The sequence below is a fragment of the Helicoverpa armigera genome, chromosome 11 (assembly GCF_030705265.1).
Source record: "Helicoverpa armigera isolate CAAS_96S chromosome 11, ASM3070526v1, whole genome shotgun sequence".
Lineage (NCBI taxonomy): Eukaryota > Metazoa > Arthropoda > Insecta > Lepidoptera > Noctuidae > Helicoverpa > Helicoverpa armigera.
This window is the reverse complement of record NC_087130.1, coordinates 6,171,953-6,189,768: the sequence shown is the minus strand read 5'-3', so window position 1 is coordinate 6,189,768 and position 17,816 is coordinate 6,171,953. Positions and strand designations below refer to the sequence as shown.

At 39.6% G+C, this 17,816-nt stretch overlaps 4 protein-coding genes across 4 annotated transcripts; 2 read left to right on the top strand and 2 right to left on the bottom strand.

The window, feature by feature from the left end:
• The first annotated feature begins 2,848 nt into the window (after window positions 1-2,848).
• LOC135117502 (uncharacterized) lies at window positions 2,849-6,098 on the top strand. The gene is made up of 2 exons (XM_064036875.1): window positions 2,849-3,214; window positions 5,694-6,098. Exons 1-2 carry the CDS (start codon window positions 2,912-2,914, stop codon window positions 6,048-6,050), a joined length of 660 nt encoding a protein of 219 aa, XP_063892945.1. The 5' UTR covers window positions 2,849-2,911; the 3' UTR covers window positions 6,051-6,098.
• A 1,895-nt stretch (window positions 6,099-7,993) lies between these two features.
• Window positions 7,994-11,778, top strand: LOC110370146 (uncharacterized). Its single transcript, XM_064037003.1, has 2 exons — window positions 7,994-8,360; window positions 11,364-11,778. The coding sequence occupies exons 1-2, from the start codon at window positions 8,058-8,060 to the stop codon at window positions 11,718-11,720; spliced, it is 660 nt and encodes a 219-aa protein (XP_063893073.1). The 5' UTR covers window positions 7,994-8,057; the 3' UTR covers window positions 11,721-11,778.
• A 1,677-nt stretch (window positions 11,779-13,455) lies between these two features.
• Window positions 13,456-14,020, bottom strand: LOC110370147 (pupal cuticle protein C1B). The gene has a single exon (XM_021325878.3). The coding sequence runs from the start codon at window positions 13,955-13,957 to the stop codon at window positions 13,538-13,540; it is 420 nt and encodes a 139-aa protein (XP_021181553.3). The 5' UTR covers window positions 13,958-14,020; the 3' UTR covers window positions 13,456-13,537.
• A 1,531-nt stretch (window positions 14,021-15,551) lies between these two features.
• LOC110370145 (cuticle protein 38) lies at window positions 15,552-16,284 on the bottom strand. Its single transcript, XM_021325876.3, has one exon. It carries the CDS (start codon window positions 16,225-16,227, stop codon window positions 15,628-15,630), a length of 600 nt encoding a protein of 199 aa, XP_021181551.1. The 5' UTR covers window positions 16,228-16,284; the 3' UTR covers window positions 15,552-15,627.
• Between the last annotated feature and the right edge of the window lie 1,532 nt (window positions 16,285-17,816).

Genomic DNA, 17,816 nt, shown 5'->3' with positions numbered 1-17,816 from the left:
ACGACTGATGCCTTGACAATGAGCAGCTTCGTATTTATAGAAAGTATATTCACTAAAGCTAAGGGCGATCTCGTTTTGAAAACCGGTGCAAGTTGGCTGTTCAGGAAGCTGATATTTAAAATCCACGAGGCCGTCTACGAGCCTGGCCAGTTCATCATCCTCTTAATGCTCTTATTGCGATACATATGCCAACAAAAGTAAACCAGATGAGACACCCCGAGTGCAAAATATCAACCTGCTAAGAAATATGTAGCGTATGGTAATCGCGTCTATATTTAGCTCACTGGACATAAACATAAACGTCACAATAAATTGGGGGTACTTAAAATGGCTAGAAGAATAAACGAGGGGGTTTATTTTCACATTTGTTATAAAACGAAAACCAAAATAAATACCGTGTCCTACGCCTTTCTTCTAACATATTCCATATAATGTTGATGACAATGCTGAGAATCGTTTCGAGGGAACCAAAACAACATTTAAGTATGCTTTTGTTCCAAATGAGTATCACATTTACATTGAGACAGACACAGTATTGTGTGTATGTACTGTTGCGCGGGTCTTGTTGCTACCTCCTTTTTCGAAAAGAGACACACGGCGTATGAGAGCCGTGTCGCCAAGTCGCGTATCAGATATTTTATTTATATAAAATATTTTTTACATCCCCTTTCATAAATCATCCGTGTGTTGGCCATTTGATTGAATAGCAATTATGTATTGTAGATGCCATGCTGTAGTTATTACCTATTACACTAGTACCTAATGGAACCGCCTGTCCAAATTTCTAGGTTATTGCTAATCTCTTTAAAACAGGAGTTAAACGTGACAGTTAAAAAGCTATATATAGAAAGCCCATTTTCGTCAATAAACTCGGTAAACAATATCTTAGATTTTTTAAATAAAGACTAGAGTCTTTATTTTCAGACTTAAGCCCAAGCTTCATCATTCATCAAAACTGTTTAATGTATTTCTAAAAAAAAGCACATGATAAAAACAAAACAAACTCCAAAATGGATGCAGATTTAATAATAGAAAGCTGACAAATAAATGTCACCAACCGACCAACCATGTAATTACAATGTGCATTATTTCGATAACCACAGTATCTGGCGCGGACATCAACTCGAGCCATAACTACGCTCATATTTAATCTACATATGACTACTTAATTACTTCATTGTTTACAAACTGATAATGAATGATCGACTGAACTTTATTTACTCGCTCAAAAGTTGTCCCTTCAAGGTTAGCGCAAGTGTTCCGGCAACGCCTTTACGGGCCTATTCTCTATGTGCAAAGGTAGGGATTAAATTGTTATTACAATAAAAACTGATTTTAAATGTTATTAAACCTCTTCTTTAATTACGAAAGTTTTTGTTACGGTTGATAAGCTTTAGTTTTTAGTTCCCAGTATTCCAAATGCGCAGCTGACTCGGTGGTTCGATAAGGGTGCTAATTGAACCGGCTTCTTTTTAATATCATTATTCGCCCCAAAAAATGTATGTTGCCTTCTAAATTACTAAGTCAGCCACAATTAATAAACCGTCGAGCATCTAAATAATACTATCTTAGCCACGAGTTATCTTCCACTCTAAATACAACTCAGCATGATGGTTATTTTTTTGCATCTAAATTTGTAGCATGCATTCTAACAGTAAACTTCATAAATACTATTAAGTGACATCATAAAAATATTTATTTAGCTTCTAATTTTTTAACTCTTACTAAGTTTTTTTGTTTAAGATATAACACATCCCGTATTAATTGACCCAGCATGGAAGTAAGTATGCAACATCCAGCAAGCATGGCTTCTGTCACGGCTCCGGCGCTGCGTGGCTCCGGCGGTCCCATGCGAGCTTATTGTCGCAGATGGTTTTCACGCTCACCACCGCAGCTTCGGCTTTCTGGCCGGCTCTGCCGGCCAGCCTCAGTTAAAACTACCTGCGCCTCAGCTCGCGGGCCGCCTCGCCCCTCCGCGCCTACGCGGTTTTGAATTGCACTCTAGGGGTAGGGCAGACAAGACTACGTGGAGTCGGTTTTGGCAGCGATTCGTTTTGGTCACTAACTTCAATTTTTAATACAATGTTTTTTAATTGAAGGTTATAAATGGCAATATGCTAAATAAAATGAATCCAAATTAAATTCTACCATCAAAAAAAAACGAGCCAAGAAGAACGTTGATCTCGTTTTTCTTGGCTCGTTTTTGGAAAAATGAGACCGAGTTAGTAAATTAGATGACAATGTATAAATAAGAAGGACAAGTTACAATAATTGATGATCTTTTATTGAAGCTTTCTAGTAGATGGCGTTGTAAAAAAGACGAATTAGTTTATTAGAGGCTATGTCATTTCCCCGTTGCTTAGTTATAAAATTAGAATTTTAATCATGTGTCCAATAAATATTTTTGTGGCTACACTTATTATTTCCCGTTCGATAATACCTCTATAACCATTGATCTACAAGTAATATTTACTAAATGCACCAAAAATAAATTTTTGAGTTATTTTTGCGTCTCCTCTTTGAGACTGATTAATGAAACCGATTCACACAATTCTTTATGATCACGTAAACTGTGTGTTTGAATATCATTTTAGCCTATAGCTAATTGCTATTTCATGAAAATTCGACGGAGGTAAGACGCTCTTCAATTTCATTTCATATTCAAAATATTTATGGTCGTGTACCTAATGTGTGTCTTTTTCTTGAAAATTATAGAGCACTAGAACAAATGTACCAAACGCTTTGTCCATATGCACTTTGTTTTCTCGTAAGAAAGTAGTCCTTTTAGGGCCGACGTTGCATTCCGGTATCGCCCATCAAGTTAATCTTATCACACTAGTATATAAGGCGTCTGTCAGGGGACAAATGCATCAGTGCATCTGAGATTACAACACAGACCACTACATACAACATGTTCAAGCTGGTGGTGTTGTCTTGCATCGTGGCCGCGGCCTCAGCCGGCGTGCTGGCTCCCTTCGCGCCCCTGGCCTACACCGCGCCCATCGCCTACAGCGCGCCCATCCTGGCGCCCTACGGCAACTACAGGGGGCCGCTGTCCCTCGCTCCCGGCCAGCCCGCCAACATCCTCGCCGCCGACGGCAGGCCGCTGGACACCCTGGACGTGAACTTGGACCGCTCTGCTCACCTCACCGCCAAGGCGCTCGAGGGTGGCGTGCACCTGCTCAAGAAACGCTCGGCTCCCCTGATCGCGCCCATCAGCCGCGTGGCTGTGGCTGCTCCCCTGATCCACAACGCGCCGCTCGCCTACTCCGCGCCTCTCATCGGCTCGCGCCTGGCTGTCTCTCCCCTCGCCTACTCCGGCGCACACATCGCTTACGCTGGCTGGTAGATCTTCATAAAACTGGACCGATTAAAATAAAACTACCTATCGAAACTACTTACTTCTTTTATTTGGTTCTATGCCCTGTTTTACTTATAACCTATAATTTATTGGCAATTTTATGTAGGAGAATGAAACAAAAATCATATAATCTGCACTAATTTTGATTCGAAAATTTGAATACCGTATTGACGAAGAGAGTACGTACGTACTCTCTCTCGCAAAGATCTCCCGTTATAAAAGACAACCAAGGAGTTAGATAAAAATAGCTAAAGATATCTAGTAACTATTGATCTCTATTGTTTTAATCGAGTACATTACTTAACTATGGAAAACTTTATGCCGAATGTCTTATTTACCTAACTGTTACAAGAATAAAACTAATCCAAATAAGTTAATGCAAAGTAAATAAGGCAAACGGTACTTAAAAACCCTGCTTTTAACAGACTTTAAAAAAACGAAATTTGATATTCAGCTCACTGCATCATAAAAACAAATGTTTTATATTAAACAGATGCAAAATTACGGTTTGCACAAAATGCATAGTTATGCCACAAAAAATTTGGTATATATATTTTTTACACACTGGTTTCTGCCCGTATCCCAAAGGAAATCTTTTCGCAAATGGACAAAAAATAGCCCATATGTTATTCTGATATAAAAACGCTACCTTTCTAATAGGTAAGTTTCACCATAATTCATGCCGTATCAAATCCAAGCGTTTTTAAGTGCGATCTTTTTACCATAACTTCATTAAAATATAGATGAGCATTGGGTTCGCAAATAAAAATCGAATATAGTACTAATTAAAATTTTCTAAATATATTTACATAAGTATGCCATTAGAGGAACGAGTACCTACAACATTTGACCAAATGGCACAGATAAGCCACAAGGGTTAGGTTAAGTATTAGGGCTTACGGACACATCTGCCCTTTCTAGTTTTATAGTCCCTTCTTTCTAGTTTTATGATGATGAAGAGTCCCAAATTTTACATTTCTGCTATAAAAATCCACCTTTCATTTGGAATTCTTCAAATATATGATGAATCGAATATGAACTTCGGAAACCTGATACATACGTACGATGTATGACTTTCGGTTTTTTCGAGATCAAGCAATAAAATAAAACCATGGTATTAGGAACCGCTTACACGGCATCTCATGAGCACTAATCAAGGGTCCTGGTTATATGGCCGTCATATCTTCAGCGGTGAGCTTTTAGGGTTATCAAGATAAAAAGACTACGAATTATTTATTTGCGAAAATTATTTTATACATCTATACTAATATCTATACTAATATTATAAAGAGGAAAACTTTGTTTGTTTGTTTGTTTGGTTGTAATGAATAGGCTCAAAAACTACTGGACCGTTTTTTTAAATTCTTTCACCATTCGAAAGCTACATTATCCACGAGTAACATAGGCTATATTTTATCCCGGTACGGGCAGTAGTTACCACGGGACGCGGGTAAAACCGCGGGAAAACGGCTAGTATACCATAAACTTTCAGCCATTATACTTAGTTTCGGTGACTAATCTTTACCACCGTATCAGTTGACCTATTTATATGAGACCTTTTTTTCGTGTCTACTTTTCATTTGGTCTAAAATTAAAGACAGCATATCGAAAAGAAGAAAACTTCTAACTCACATTCATAATTACAGTTATGTTAATGCTCAATTTACAATTGTTTCAAACGAAACATTTGTTAAATGAATCCCTGCAGAAAGTGGGCTTGATGTTTTATTCTAGCTATCTAGCTTATACCATCTGTTATGGGGAAACTCGAAAGTACATAATATCATTCAGTCCAAACCATGTATATAAAAAAGAACCACCGCTTTTTGGGAAGTCGATTAAAAAAATGAACAACTTTATTTATAAAATGCACCAAGATAACTTGTTAGTTATTTCGAACCTGCTCAATTGTAATGAACACTTGAAACCAGTTATCGTGGTAATGAATGGTTATGGCGGAGACCCTTCGCCTTCAGACGTACCCCTAGTGGAAGTCTTAAAAATCTATGTCATTAGTATTCTTGTTAAGCTAAGCAGTTATGTACAAAAAAATTAGAACACAAAAAACACGTACCAAACGCTTTGTCCATATGAACTTTGTTTTCTCGTAGGAAAGTAGTCCTTTCAGGGCCGGCGTTGCATTCCGGTATCGCCCATCAAGTTAATCTTATCACACTAGTATATAAGGCGTCTGTCAGGACACAAATGCATCAGTGCATCTGAGATTACAACACAGACCACTACATACAACATGTTCAAGCTGGTGGTGTTGTCTTGCATCGTGGCCGCGGCCTCAGCCGGCGTGCTGGCACCCTTCGCGCCCCTGGCCTACACCGCGCCCATCGCCTACAGCGCGCCCATCCTGGCGCCCTACGGCAACTACAGGGGGCCGCTGTCCCTCGCTCCCGGCCAGCCCGCCAACATCCTCGCCGCCGACGGCAGGCCGCTGGACACTCTGGACGTGAACTTGGACCGCTCTGCTCACCTCACCGCCAAGGCGCTCGAGGGTGGCGTGCACCTGCTCAAGAAACGCTCGGCTCCCCTGATCGCGCCCATCAGCCGCGTGGCAGTGGCTGCTCCCCTGATCCACAGCGCGCCGCTCGCCTACTCCGCGCCTCTCATCGGCTCGCGCCTGGCTGTGTCTCCCCTCGCCTACTCTGGCGCACACATCGCTTACGCTGGCTGGTAGATCTTCATAAAACTGGACCGATTAAAATAAAACTACCTATCGAAACTACTTACTGCCCTGTTTTACTTATAACCTATAATTTATTGGCAATTTTATGTAGGAGAATGAAAACAAAAATCATATAATCTGCACTAATTTTCATTCGAAAATTTGAATACCGTCTAAATATGCAAAGTACAACGAACCATAAATACGCAAAGACCTCCCGTTATAAAAGACAACCAAGGAGTTAGATAAAAATAGCTAAAGATATCTAGTAACTATTGATCTCTATTGTTTTAATCGAGTACATTACTTAACTATGGAAAACTTTATGCCGAATGTCTTATTTACCTAACTGTTACAAGAATAAAACTAATCCAAATAAGTTAATGCAAAGTAAAGAAGGCAAACGGTACTTAAAAACCCTGCTTCTAACAGACTTTAAATAAACGAAATTTGATATTCAGCTCACTGCATCATTAAAACAAATGTTTTATATTAAACAGATGCAAAATTACGGTTTGCACAAAATGCATAGTTATGCCACAAAAAATTTGGTATATATATTTTTTACACACTGGTTTCTGCCCATATCCCAAAGGAAATCTTTTCGCAAATGGACAAAAAATAGCCCATATGTTCTTCTGATATAAAAACGCTACCTTTCTAATAGGTAAGTTTCACCATAATTCATGCCGTATCAAATCCAAGCGTTTTTAAGTGCGATCTTTTTACTATAACTTCATTAAAATATAGATGAGCATTGGGTTCGCCAATAAAAATCGAATAAAGTACTAATTAAAATTTTCTAAATATATTTACATAAGTATGCCATTAGAGGAACGAGTACCTACAACATTTGACCAAATGGCACAGATAAGCCACAAGGGTTAGGTTAAGTATTAGGGCTTACGGACACATCTGCCCTTTCTAGTTTTATAGACCCTTCTTTCTAGTTTTATGATGATGAAGAGTCCCAAATTTTACATTTCTGCTATAAAAATCCACCTGTCATTTGGAATTCTTCAAATATATGATGAAACGAATATGAACATCGGAAACCTGATACATGCGATGTATGATGAACAAAACCATAGTAACTATTAGGAACCGCTTACACGGCATCTCATGAACAGTAATCAAGAGGCCCGGTTATGTCTTCCTGGGAATAATTACCGTCCGTTATATCTTCAGCGGTCAGCATTTAGGGTCACCTATGATAAAAAGACTACGAATAATTTATAATATCAAAGAGTGAAAATTATTATAATATATATACCATAAACTTTCAGCCATTATACTTAGTTTCGGTGACTAATCTTTACCACCGTATCAGTTGATCTATTTATATGAGACCTTTTTTTTGGTTCCTACTTTTCATTTGGTCCAAAATTAAAGACTGCATATCGAAAAGAAGAAAAATTGTAACTCACATTCATAATTACGGTTATGTTAATGCTCTATTTATAATTGCTTCAAACGAAACATTTGTTAAATGCATCCCTGCAGAATGTGGGCTTGATGTTTTATTCTATCTATCTAGCTTATACCATCTGTTAAGGGGAAACTCGAAAGTTACATAATATTGGACGATATTATGTAACTTGTCCAAACCATATACATAAACAATGAACTACTTATTTACAGAAAGCACCAAAATAACCACCTCAATTGTAATGATCACTTGAAACCAGTTTACGTGTTAATTAATGGTTATGGCGGAGATCCTTCGCCTTTAGACTTATTTTGAAGTCAGACTTATCCCAAGTGGAAGTCTTAAAAATCTATGTCATTAGTATTCTTGTTAAGCTAAGTACAAAAAAAAATTAGAACACAAAAAACACGTAACAAATGCTTTGTCCATATGAACTTTGTTTTCTCGTAGGAAAGTGGTTCTTTCAGGGCCGGCGTTGCATTCCGGTATCGCCCATCAAGTTAATCTTATCACACTAGTATATAAGGCGTCTGTCAGTGGACAAATGCATCAGTGCATCTGAGATTACAACACAGACCACTACATACAACATGTTCAAGCTGGTGGTGTTGTCTTGCATCGTGGCCGCGGCCTCAGCCGGCGTGCTGGCACCCTTCGCGCCCCTGGCCTACACCGCGCCCATCGCCTACAGCGCGCCCATCCTGGCGCCCTACGGCAACTACAGGGGGCCGCTGTCCCTCGCTCCCGGCCAGCCCGCCAACATCCTCGCCGCCGACGGCAGGCCGCTGGACACTCTGGACGTGAACTTGGACCGCTCTGCTCACCTCACCGCCAAGGCGCTCGAGGGTGGCGTGCACCTGCTCAAGAAACGCTCGGCTCCCCTGATCGCGCCCATCAGCCGCGTGGCAGTGGCTGCTCCCCTGATCCACAGCGCGCCGCTCGCCTACTCCGCGCCTCTCATCGGCTCGCGCCTGGCTGTGTCTCCCCTCGCCTACTCTGGCGCACACATCGCTTACGCTGGCTGGTAGATCTTCATAAAACTGGACCGATTAAAATAAAACTACTTGTCGAAACTACTTACTATTTTTATTTTGTTGTACGCCCTGTATTACATGTTGCATGAAGGTATTATTTATTAGACAAAATCTGCACTGATTTTGATACGAGATTTTGAACAACATAATGAATGTAAACAATACATCCTTCGTCTATCTGGTACGCATATTACAAAGAACGACTTAAAGATCAAGTCACAATTTCTTTCTTGAATAGTCAAGTATCTAACTGTACCGGCAGACGGCAGAGCTTCCAGCGACATCAAATTATACATACACAAGCGAAGATTCGTTATAAAAAACAACAAAAGAGCTTAATAAAAATAGCTAAAGATATCTTGTAAATAACTACTTATTTCTATTGTTTAAAGTCGAGTAGGTAGGTACATTACGTAATTACGAAAAACTTTCGAACTTTTTTGTCAAAATTAACAATTGCAAAACTTCTAACTAGAATTTTTCCGATTCTATAATATTTTCAAGATTGAATATTAATAATCACCATTTTCAGCAAACCAAAGGGCAGTGGTCAAAATGGGCCACATGTTGTTGTTTGACCAATATATCATTAGATAGATATCGCATTTAACTATAAAAGACCAACTAATCTAAATAAGTTAATGCAAAGTAAATTAGACAAACGGTACTTAAAAACCCTGCTTCTAACCGACTTTCAAAACAGAATAAAATTCAATATTTAGCTCACTGCAAAAAAAAATAAGAATAATATGATAAACTGATGCATCAATATTCACCAATTGCGTATTCAACTACATCTGCAGGTTATGACAAAAAAATGATTGGTATATTTTTTTACACTGGCTTCTGCCTATGGTTTCACCCACTTCCCAAGGGAAATCTTTCCCGCATATGGATAAAAGTAGCCTATATGTTATCATAATATACATAAAAAAGGTATATTTCTAATAAGTTTCATAAAAATCATGCAGTAGCAAATCCACGCAATTTTAGTATGATTATTTTACCGTAACATTATCAAAATACAAATGAGCATTAGCAATAAAGATCTGGTATCGTACTAATTGTTTTCAAAATATTTTTTCTTTGCTTTCCCATTATTTCTACAAAAAAAACAATACATTTACATGTTGTATTAGCAAGTACAAAATTTGACCAAATGTCACATACCTACAAGGGTTAGAATGATTGCTTACCTACAAACGTGTTCCATCACCTTTTATAGTCTTAATTTTCGTACTTCTGCTACAAAAATAGTTTTGAAATTCGGAATTCTTCAAGCATTTGATACATCGAATATGAATGTCAAAAACCTGATACAGACAATGTTAGACTTTCCGTTTTTTACAGATTAAGCAATCGAATGTAATGATGACATTAGATACCTACTCAGGAAGAACTACATACCTACCTACATGGCATCTCAGGATCAGTTATCTAGGGGCCTGGTTACTTCCTTTGATAAATTACCGTGCGTCATATCTTTAGCTGGGCTACCTATCATAAAAAAACTTTTTTACAAAAAAATTAAACCGACTTCCCAAAACACTAAAAAGCAGTTTTTTATTTACAGCTTTTCAGTGATATGAATAGTTGTCACTATCCATATAAGTGGGAAGTTCTCATCAATACAAAGAATATAAGTCCAAATACGAGGTATTTTAGCTATTCAGTTGTCGAGTTCCCTCGACTTTCTCTGGTCTCCATCATCAAGTCAGCTCCAAACCTTCACTGTTGCAAAGGTCTTGTCAATACAAATATATAATTTAAGCCCAAACACGAGGTAGTTTACATATTCAGTTGTCGAGTTCCCTCGGCCCTCTCTGGTCTCCACCATCAGGTCAGCTCCAAATCTTCACTGTTGAATAGTGCTTTTAGGCGTACACCTGAGTATCAAGTTTTTACCCTATGTATGCCTACAACTTTCGAAGTTTGCCCTCGATTTCTCAGGATTTCCATCATCAGATCCTGACCTGATGACTATGGGACCAACTGGCAGCTATTCCGAGTCGAACAAAAAAAGAATCACGTAAATCGGTCTATAAATCTCGGAGTAATCGATGTACATACATAGAAAAAAAAAAAAAAACATACCGGCCGAATTGAGAACCTCCTCCTTTTTGGGAAGTCGGTTAAAAAGACCATGAATAAATTTATGCCACGAAAAGACCTAAAATTATTTGACATATCTTATTTTATCATAAACTTTTCAACTGTAATAGTTTCATTGAATTAACTTTTACCACCGTATATGCTAAATCACTGCAGAAAATGACCTTCATGTTTTATTTATTCCATATTTCTAATATGGTCCGTTTAGGGGAAACTCATAACTTACATAATATCAATCAGTCCAAACCATATATACAATGAACTACTTTATTTATAGAATGCACCAAAATAACTTCTTAGTTATTTCGGACCTCCTCAATTGTAATGATCACTTGAAACGTGTTACTGTTTACTTGTTTGGTAATGGCGCAGATCCTTCGCCTTCAGACTCATTTTCAAGTCAGAATTATCCTAATCGGAAGTCTTATGACATTATTATTCTTTTTTGGCTAAGTAGATTACAAAAAAATATAACACTAAAAACACGCGTGCTAAACGCTTTGTCCATATGAACTTTGTTTTCTCGTAGGAAAGTAGTCCTTTCAGGGCCAGCGTTGCATTCCGGTATCGCACATCAAGTTAATCTTATGACACTAGTATATAAGGCGTCTGTCAGTGGACAAATGCATCAGTGCATCTGAGATTACAACACAGACCACTACATACAACATGTTCAAGCTGGTGGTGTTGTCTTGCATCGTGGCCGCGGCCTCAGCCGGCGTGCTGGCACCCTTCGCGCCCCTGGCCTACACCGCGCCCATCGCCTACAGCGCGCCCATCCTGGCGCCCTACGGCAACTACAGGGGGCCGCTGTCCCTCGCTCCCGGCCAGCCCGCCAACATCCTCGCCGCCGACGGCAGGCCGCTGGACACCCTGGACGTGAACTTGGACCGCTCTGCTCACCTCACCGCCAAGGCGCTCGAGGGTGGCGTGCACCTGCTCAAGAAACGCTCGGCTCCCCTGATCGCGCCCATCAGCCGCGTGGCTGTGGCTGCTCCCCTGATCCACAGCGCGCCGCTCGCCTACTCCGCGCCTCTCATCGGCTCGCGCCTGGCTGTGTTTCCCCTCGCCTACTCCGGCGCACACATCGCTTACGCTGGCTGGTAAAAAAATTACATCGTGGACTTGCTGAAATAAACGAATCGCCTAATACAATCTAAAAAAACTTTTTATTTACCATCTACGTCTTCGGCCTGTTTTTCTGACGGAAGACAGAACAGTGTCAAATTTTTTACTTTGCCAAGGTAGTCAGGAATGTAATAAGAAAATTGAAATTTTTTCTATGCTATAACTATACTCACATTCCAATCACAGCCAGACATTGTTGAAAATATCAGTTTACATCAAAATTATATAAAGTTTGTTTGGTTGTACATGCAAATATCACTTCAGACCCGATTTGAAAGAATATTTCAACATTAAGTAGCCAGCCCTTCTATCAATTAAGGTATTTACGAGTTCTTTTCATTCAGGGACAAAGTAAAGTTCCTTTTTGATACGAGTGAAACCATCAATCAACATATTCAATATTCAGCACCCTTTTTCTAGAACCTATAAAGAATCAGGAACATGTAAATAGGTAGTGCTTACGAAAAACAAATACCGGCAGTAATTGCTTTGTAAAAATAAATATCAATATCAGTTCTGAATGTTAATTGACAGCTACTAGTAGACCTTCAGCTATCGGATGTCAGCGACACGTAATCGAACGACGTATTGCGTTTGAAATGGATATTGTTTCACCGACCTAACTGTAGTATGATATGGGACACTACACTGAACAGTTTTTGTCACTTCCATTACGTCAGGTCTTGACAAATAGCAAATCAAATGTTAAAAAGAATAGTTTTAAATTATCGATTATCTTTTATTCAGCCTTCACAATTTTGTGTTTTATGATAGAAATTATTCCGCACGCAGCTTTGTCCGCATCCCCCGGAAACAGCTACTAGCTCCAGTTATTCTGATGTATAATCTATATTTCTTCCAGGTTTCATTTAAATCTGTTCAGCTATGGGATTGAATGCCATCCGTCCCAAACACAAAAACTATAGTTGTTCCAACTTGTAATAGTACCTACTTTAAGTTTCCACAGTTTTGCACCCAAAGGGTTGCACTATTCACACGTCCCCTAACTGACCGATCCTTCATCATTTCTGTAAATTAAGTTAGGAAAGGATTCAGAAAATTTCCTCTGCAGCTAAGAGCAATGATCAAACAATGTTAGTAGTGCAGTATGAGCACAGTGCAGATTAACCACTTGGATGCAATCCTTAAAGATAACTTTTATAGAAATAAAGTTAAAGAAACTGAAATTTTTATCATTCTCTATCCGTTGAATGTGGCTATATTGTTTTACGTGCTCACAATGGATGAAAACTTATTTACCAGACAGTATTCAGTTTTCACGGAGATCTTTTACCAGTCAATTAGTCAAACAATGTACCTTCAAAAGATAATGTCTACAAAGGTAAGGTTGTCTGGCTCAGTCTATGCGAAAGGTTAGAGTTCAAATTAATATAGTTTTCACCACTCACGGTAGTCAAAAGACAGCTAATAATGTACATTTGTCATCATTTATTTTTATAACTAGCTGTCTCCAGAACTATATAGCTTTGGCCAAACAAATGTCATCAGCCTGTAGATTAAAACCTATCTATAACTAAGCGTTCTATTTAATGACGACGTATGAAAATAATTGATGAAAATAAAAGATTTGCTTAACAAACAACAAATTGATGTTACTTACTGTTTATGAAGAACATAACATCAAGGTCACAAGACAATACCGCAATGGATTGCACAACTTGAAACTATATTGGGAGAAAAAATATACAAAAAGTACATTCCAATTTGATTTAATACATGAAGGTATTTAGTATTTACAGAGTGAGCAGCATATTATTTTCTACTTATGCCACAATTTACCAATGAGCGTAGTGAGCGATGGGTGCTGCGTAGGCGACGGGAGCCACTGCCAGGCGTGAGCTGATGACGGGCGCGGTGTAGGCGAGTCGCGCGCCGTGGACCAGGGGCGCAGCTACCGCCACGTGGCCGACCGGCGCGATCAGGGCAGCCGACCGTTTCTTGAGCAGGTGCACGCCACCCTCGAGCGCCTTGGCGGTGAGGTGAGCAGAGCGGTCCAAGTTCACGTCCAGGGTGTCCAGCGGCCTGCCGTCGGCGGCGAGGATGTTGGCGGGCTGGCCGGGAGCGAGGGACAGCGGCCCCCTATAGTTGCCATACGGCGCCAGGATAGGCGCTGTATAGGCTAGAGGCGCGAAGGGAGCCAGCAAGGCTGCTGATGCCGCGGCCACGATGCAGGACAACACCACCAGTTTCAACATGTTGTATGTAGGTCTGTAATGCGATCTCAGCTCAGATGCACTGACTGATGCATTCTTGTCGTGACAGACGCTTTATATACTAGTGTGATAAGATTACCATGATAGGCGTCGTTGGAATGCATCGTTGGCCATGAAAATACCACTTTTCTCCGAGAAAATAATTCATAAGAACAAAGCAATTAGACTTAATTATCGCAAACAATATTACTAGGTACTTAACGAAGCACTAACAGCGTTTTATATACATTTTTCTAATAAATAAATAAGGCAATGTCAATAATTATGTTTTACTTAAAATTCGGTAAATCCGGTACACAGGACAACCTCATATATTTCAATATTTCAGTCCAGCTACGATGACCGAGCTCATTATTGACACGCTTTTATTAGGTCGAGAAGTATGTAACTAACTGTGCAAGGGAATCTCCGGTAACAAATTTTTCGATCTTCCGTAAATATATAGTTCTGCTGACAATAATATAGTACAATAGAACTGATCTGATGTTGGAGACGGAACATATGAAGTGAAACTTCACGATAGAACATCGTATCATGCTAAGAACAGGTTGTAATGTTTGGATTCGCTGGAAAAGTCTTGTAATGAACTTTGACCAATTTTACGTGCATGTAGAAAAGCGTGCTTTTCTAGGGTTTTTTAATTGATTTTATACGATCGTAAAACTTGTGTTTTCTAAAACACCCCAAAGTGTAATCTTTGTGTTTTACATGTTTGTGTTTGTTTCATATAATAAAGTTTTAGTTTTGGAATAACTAATTGTTAGTACCTATACGTTGGTACACTACATGTACCTACATAAAGTTACAATTAATAAATTAATTTGTTAATCTTTTACAAATTGAGTTAGTTAAGTGATCGTGAAATGGTGTTGAGTTTGAATTATACTACGGCCTTTTAATAGACTGTCAAAGAAGGACATTTTTTGCATCTTCGTTAAGGTAATGTTTCTCTATTGGAAAACAAAAAAACAAATAAAAATGAGCTACTCGTTAAAGAGTATTCTCACCGAATGCAATGACAAAGGAGAGCTGAAAACTCGACTTTCAAATGGTTGGACTTCAAATTATAAAAAATACGTAACATGACGTAAAATTTAATTTTGTACAAGCTAATACACATATACAGGTAAAGAAAAATATTATGGGTTATAGTTTTGAACATAAAAAAGCCCACCATGAAAGTTCCATAGACCCAGCTCCAAACAAGTTTCTAGCAATAAGGTGATAATTCAGAAGACAATGCAAAGAATAAACAAGTTCACTCGAGTATCGAAACAATTTTTAAGACCCAAAATCAGATCAAGATAGGAGATCAGAAAGACACCAACAATTTTAAGGAATTCTTGCAAAATTGCTAGACTAGTCGTAGAGAATGAGATACTACGAGGTAACTTACACCCAACCTCGTACACATAATAAACAAACAAATATTTTCGCGAGCCAAATTCAACAATTTTCGAGCAAACACAGATTTACCTACTAAGTTGCATTTTGTTTTAACCGCGTGTTTTAGTTTCACACACACATACTTTCTATCACATTCAAAAGAAAAAGGGATTTGTTGAAAGAAAAATGCTTTTTACGAGTAACTCTCTTTATAAACTATAGGCAGATATATTGTCGAATATGCTAAACTTTCTTTACACAGTATTTCACCAATGAGGTCCCAAGACGCCAGCATGACCCAGGGGTCCCAAGCCCAGAGGAGCGACTGGTGCGCGCCAGCCGAGGTGTGCAGCGGCGGGCAGGGCGAGGGCGGCGGGCGCCAGCGCGTGCGCGGCGGGCAGGCCAGCCCACGGTGCGCCAAGGAGAGGAGCAGAGCGCTTTCCGAGCAGATGTCCGTGCCCTCCGATGGCAGAGTCTACCACCCGGGCGGTGTAGTGCACAGCGCGGTCGGCGTTCACACTGAGGGTGTCAAGGGGCCTGCCGTCTTGAGCTATGATGCTGGCGGGCTGGCCGGGAGCGAGCGACACGGGTCCTCTGTAGTTGTGGGCAGCACCACCCAGGGGCGCGGCGACCACGGCAGGACCGGCTACGCCGACAGCGGGTGCGTGAGCAACAGGAGCGGCCAACACAGGAGCAGCAAGCGGAGCCGCGAGAGGAGCCACCAGCGGGGCGCCTAGGTGAGCGCCCAATCCCCACGGCGCTCCCAAGCCTAAGCCCAGAGGGCCGAGGCCGAGGCCGAGTCCGAGTCCGCTGGGCTTGGCGGCCACCAGGGCCAGGACGGAGGACAACACCACCAGCTTGTACATTGTGGTCTGTGTTGTTTTCTTAGCAGAGAGCAACTGTAATTCTTACCCTCTATGCTGCAGCTTATATACCAATCAATTTCGTAGGCGTATTCCAGATACCTTTGTGACGTCAGCAAATATGCGGCTAGGCGTTGGCCGTAGGTCGCCGGTGGTTAGAAAAGGACCACGGGGCGGCGCAGGCGCCAAAAGCAGTGTCCGCCGGCGCGGGCTTCGAGATAATGCTAATTTCAACTCTAAGCAAATCGGTATACATATGAAATTGACTCCAGATTCGCCAGTACTTCCCTGTTCACCTTGAACGTTGATAAAGGGCCGTTCACTTGAAGTGATTATCTGCCTCGATGTGCAAAAATTCTAAATTACCCTTCGTTCTCCGTAATAGTAATTATACCTATACGCTCGTGTAATAGATGATCTCAATTAACTCACCAGTGTATACGTAGATCATAAATTAAGAATTTGGTACTGTCAGGCACACGGAATACCTGAGTGTCAACGACTTCTTACTTTAATTTGTACAATTTGTGAACTCACTTTAATTTAAATGTTAAATATCTTTTGACGTAACATAATTTTACAGGAGAACAATTTCGATTATTCGGGAAGATGTAATATCAAAGAAGTAATAACTACGCTAAACGCTTACAAATTATATTCGTGAAATAACAAATTGAGTGATAGCTCAATTTATCAAAAAAGAAAACGAATAATTTAACACAATCAACGATTGCTGCGTAGGCTCTTTTCTTTAATTTTATTGTACCTACAAATCTGTCAAATATTTTTCCTTATGACAGCTAAGTATGTCTTATTCTACCAAGAAAAAAATATAGGTCAATCAGAAAAATGCTAGCAAAGGCTGACTGCCAAGGATTTGAACTTGCAGATGTGCTTTCAGGTCTAAACAATTACTATGATAAAGGACTGGTGATTTCTAAGAAAAGGTACATTTTCACTTAATAAAAATCACATTAACCTTACGGAACGACTCATCCAAAAAAATCGCATTCGCTCAGGGCTGTCAATCACGTTTTTTTTTCCGGCTTTTAACTTACATTTCAATGTATGTTAGATTATCAGTTTTGTCGACTATTTTAAAATACATGGATTTCATGAGGTTTTGTTCTAGAACTTATGCAATGTAACATTCAAGACTAGACAATATGTATTGCTTTGTTGAAAAAAAAAATGGAATTTGGCATAAGACACGTTTTATTCACTAACCTCTGATCTCATCTGATATACCTACAACAACATGTCTACATACTTGATTGCTGTTCGAAAATATTCTCCCCCATTTTATTTAATATGCCCGGCAACCCTAAAACCAATTTAAATGAACGATCTTCGAATAAACAAACAATTTCTAAATAAAAAGATTTGTGGTAAAAGGCTACCATCTAATGGTCTGGTCATTGAACTCGCCTAATTAAACCCTTTCATAGGATGCCCGCAGAGGTGAACCCAATATTAATAAAACGCACAATAACCACGTCACTTTGATTGAGTGTTTTGAGCAAAAACGTGATAGTGTAAAAATATAAATAAGCTTTAATTCGTGCTTTTAAAGTTTCTTCTTATAATTTCCA